Source organism: Neopelma chrysocephalum, unplaced genomic scaffold (genome assembly GCF_003984885.1).
Source record: "Neopelma chrysocephalum unplaced genomic scaffold, ASM398488v2 Primary Assembly neopelma1_96572, whole genome shotgun sequence".
Lineage (NCBI taxonomy): Eukaryota > Metazoa > Chordata > Aves > Passeriformes > Pipridae > Neopelma > Neopelma chrysocephalum.
Genome location: NW_020925217.1, coordinates 1 through 2,786, shown reverse-complemented (window position 1 = coordinate 2,786; position 2,786 = coordinate 1). Strand labels below are relative to the sequence as shown.

At 56.1% G+C, this 2,786-nt stretch overlaps 1 protein-coding gene across 1 annotated transcript; it reads left to right on the top strand.

Moving 5' to 3' along the window:
- The first annotated feature begins 579 nt into the window (after positions 1–579).
- LOC113981472 (zinc finger protein OZF-like) lies at positions 580–2,249 on the top strand. The gene is made up of 2 exons (XM_027708867.1): positions 580–631; positions 821–2,249. Exons 1-2 carry the CDS (start codon positions 580–582, stop codon positions 1,993–1,995), a joined length of 1,227 nt encoding a protein of 408 aa, XP_027564668.1. The 3' UTR covers positions 1,996–2,249.
- Positions 2,250–2,786: the final 537 nt, after the last annotated feature.

Below are 2,786 nucleotides of genomic sequence, written 5' to 3'. Positions count from 1 at the left end.
CCGGAGCTGGGGGACCCCCGGCAGCCTGGAGGGGGGAGCACAGAGAGGGAGGAGCCCCGGGACCTGCGGGAGCCTGAAACGGGGGGCATGGAGAAGGGGAAGCCTGGACAGTGGGGACCCCTGGGATCCTCAGGACAACAAAGTGAAGAATGTGGAGAGGGAGAATGTCTGGGAACGCGGCACCCCGAAGGCAAAAGTCAGAGGAGAAGGGACCCTTGGGACCCCCAACACTCCCAGCATCCCTAAGTGGGACCCCCAAGATTCCTGACAGGGGAGACCCTGCGAACCTAAGAAGGGAGAGACCAGAGAGGGGGAACTTCTGGGAGAGTTTTTTTGGGCTGAATGTTCATAGTTTGGAGTATTTTTTGGCTGAATCTCAACTTCTGCCATTTGTGGGGCAGGTTTATCTCACTCTTTCTGGGTCATTGTTGGCAGAATCCTGGTATTTTGAAGGTTTTTATGGACACAGGATGCCCAGTGAGTTCTAGAGATGGACTTGGGCAGGAGGAACCCCCAAGCCAAGGCACTCAGCCCTTGTTTTCTCCCCATCAGGATTTGTCCTTCCCAAAGCTTGGGCGGATGGAGGAGGAGGCTGCGAGGAAGAGGAAGATGCCTTGGGCCTCCCAGGCAGGTGAGGAGGAAGTCAGTGGCCCTTTGGGCGGGTGTTGTGCTGGCTCTGGCAGCCCAGCATGGCCCCCGGCTGCAGGACAACCCCGCTGCTGCCGCCGTCCTGCCGGGGCTGGAGTTGGGGGGATGTCCTTGGCCTTCCCTGTGGTCCGGAGGCAAATCCCCTGTGTGTCCTTCTTGCTTCCTGCCCCAGGCCCCGAGCTGAGGACGGAGAGCCCGGAGGACAAATCCCCCCGGCAGAAGCTGGTGGGAGAGGCCGTTTTGAAGGGCTCCATGGCGCAGGAAGGCAGCGGGGAGGAAAAGGTCCGGAGATCCCTGCGGAGGAGGGGCTCCAAAGCCAGCCCAGGGTGCTCTGAGGAGGAAAGACCCAGCCTGTGCCGGGAAGGCGGCCGGAGCTTGAGGCAGAGCTCTGACCTGGTGGTCCCTGAGCAGCCTCCCAGCAGGGAGAAGCCCTTTAAGTGCTTGGAATGTGGAAAGAGCTTTGGGAAGAGCTTCAACCTCCTCACCCACCAGCAGATCCACACTGGGGAACGAGCCTACCCATGTGGGGAATGTGGGAAGGGCTTCAGCCAGAGGTCCCACCTGATGCGACACCGGATGATCCACACTGGGGAACGGCCCTATTTATGTGGGGAATGTGGGAAGAGCTTCAGGGACAGCTCTGACCTGATCAAACACCAGCACATCCACACCAAGGAACGACCCTACACATGTAGGAAATGTGGGAAGAGCTTCAGGCACAGCTCCACCCTCTGCACTCACCAGCGTATCCACACTGGGGAACGGCCCTACACGTGTGGGGATTGTGGGAAGAGCTTCATTGACAGCTCCACTCTCTGCACCCACCAGCGCATCCACACTGGGGAACGGCCCTACACATGTAGGGAATGTGGGAAGAGCTTCAGTGACAGGTCCACCCTCTGCACCCACCAGCGCATCCACACTGGTGAACGGCCCTACAAGTGTGGGGATTGTGGGAAGAGCTTCAGCTGGAGCTCCAACCTCATCACCCACCAGCGCATCCACACCGGGGAACAGCCCTACAAGTGTGAGGAATGTGGGAAGGGCTTCAGCCAGCGCTCCAGCCTCCACACCCACCAGCGCGTCCATACCGGGGAACGGCCCTTCAAGTGCTTGGAATGTGGGAAGAGGTTTCAGACCAGATCCAGTCTCCTCCTGCACCAGCGGACGCACACGGATGAGAGGCCCTTCCGCTGCACCGACTGCGGGAAGGGCTTCAAGCAGAACTCCCACCTCATCACCCACCGGCGCATCCACACCGGGGAGAGGCCCTTCAAGTGTGGGGAGTGTGGGAAGAGCTTCACCGACAGCTCTAAGTTGACCAGACACCAACGGACCCACCAGTAAGGGAAGCCCTACCAGTGCCTCAACTGGAGGAAGAGCTTTGGCTGCTCCTTGCACCCCGAATGAACCCCCTGATGGTGAGGCAACCCCTGGAGTCCAGTGACTGTCAGTCCATCCCTTTTGACCAGAAAAGGCCAGTCCCCTTTCTCAGGGGCAGGTTCTGCCAACAGAACCCTTCTTGAGGGGATGTGTGGAGATTCCTGCCTTGGCTGGGGACCCTCAAGGGCACTGCTGGAGGTTGAGAGCAGAGATCTCCCCACGAGTGTTGGTCTGGGGGAGTTCCATCCATTTCTACTTAAGAATTATTCCTTTTGTGCCAGCTTGAGTAGAACTGCTTCAACAATTGCTTTAGTGTAGAGCACTTTGCTATCTTATCCTGTACTCCTGGTAGTTTTAGTGTTTGTATTGTGCAGTAAATAATTCTGATGAAGATCTTTTGTTTGATTGTTTGTAACCCTAAATCATTTCTATCAATAGATCTGATTTGCCATCATTAAAACCTTGGGGCCAAAGTGTTTCAGTCACACCTCTAATTCCTCCAAACTGAAAGTGTTGGCATAATGCAAGGCTGAGATTGGATCCAGCATCCCCCACCACCCCACAGTAAGTTTGGAGCTCAGTGTGTAAGTTTTGTTGCTGGCTCTCCACAAAATTGCTGAGACCCAGCGAAAAAGCCTAGTCCCCCGAGAGGGAAGGAAAAAAAACCCGAACGGCCAAAGCTAGAGCAAAAATATATATTTACAATTCTATATACAATTTGAATGTATTGTACACACGAATGGGAGCTCCCGAGG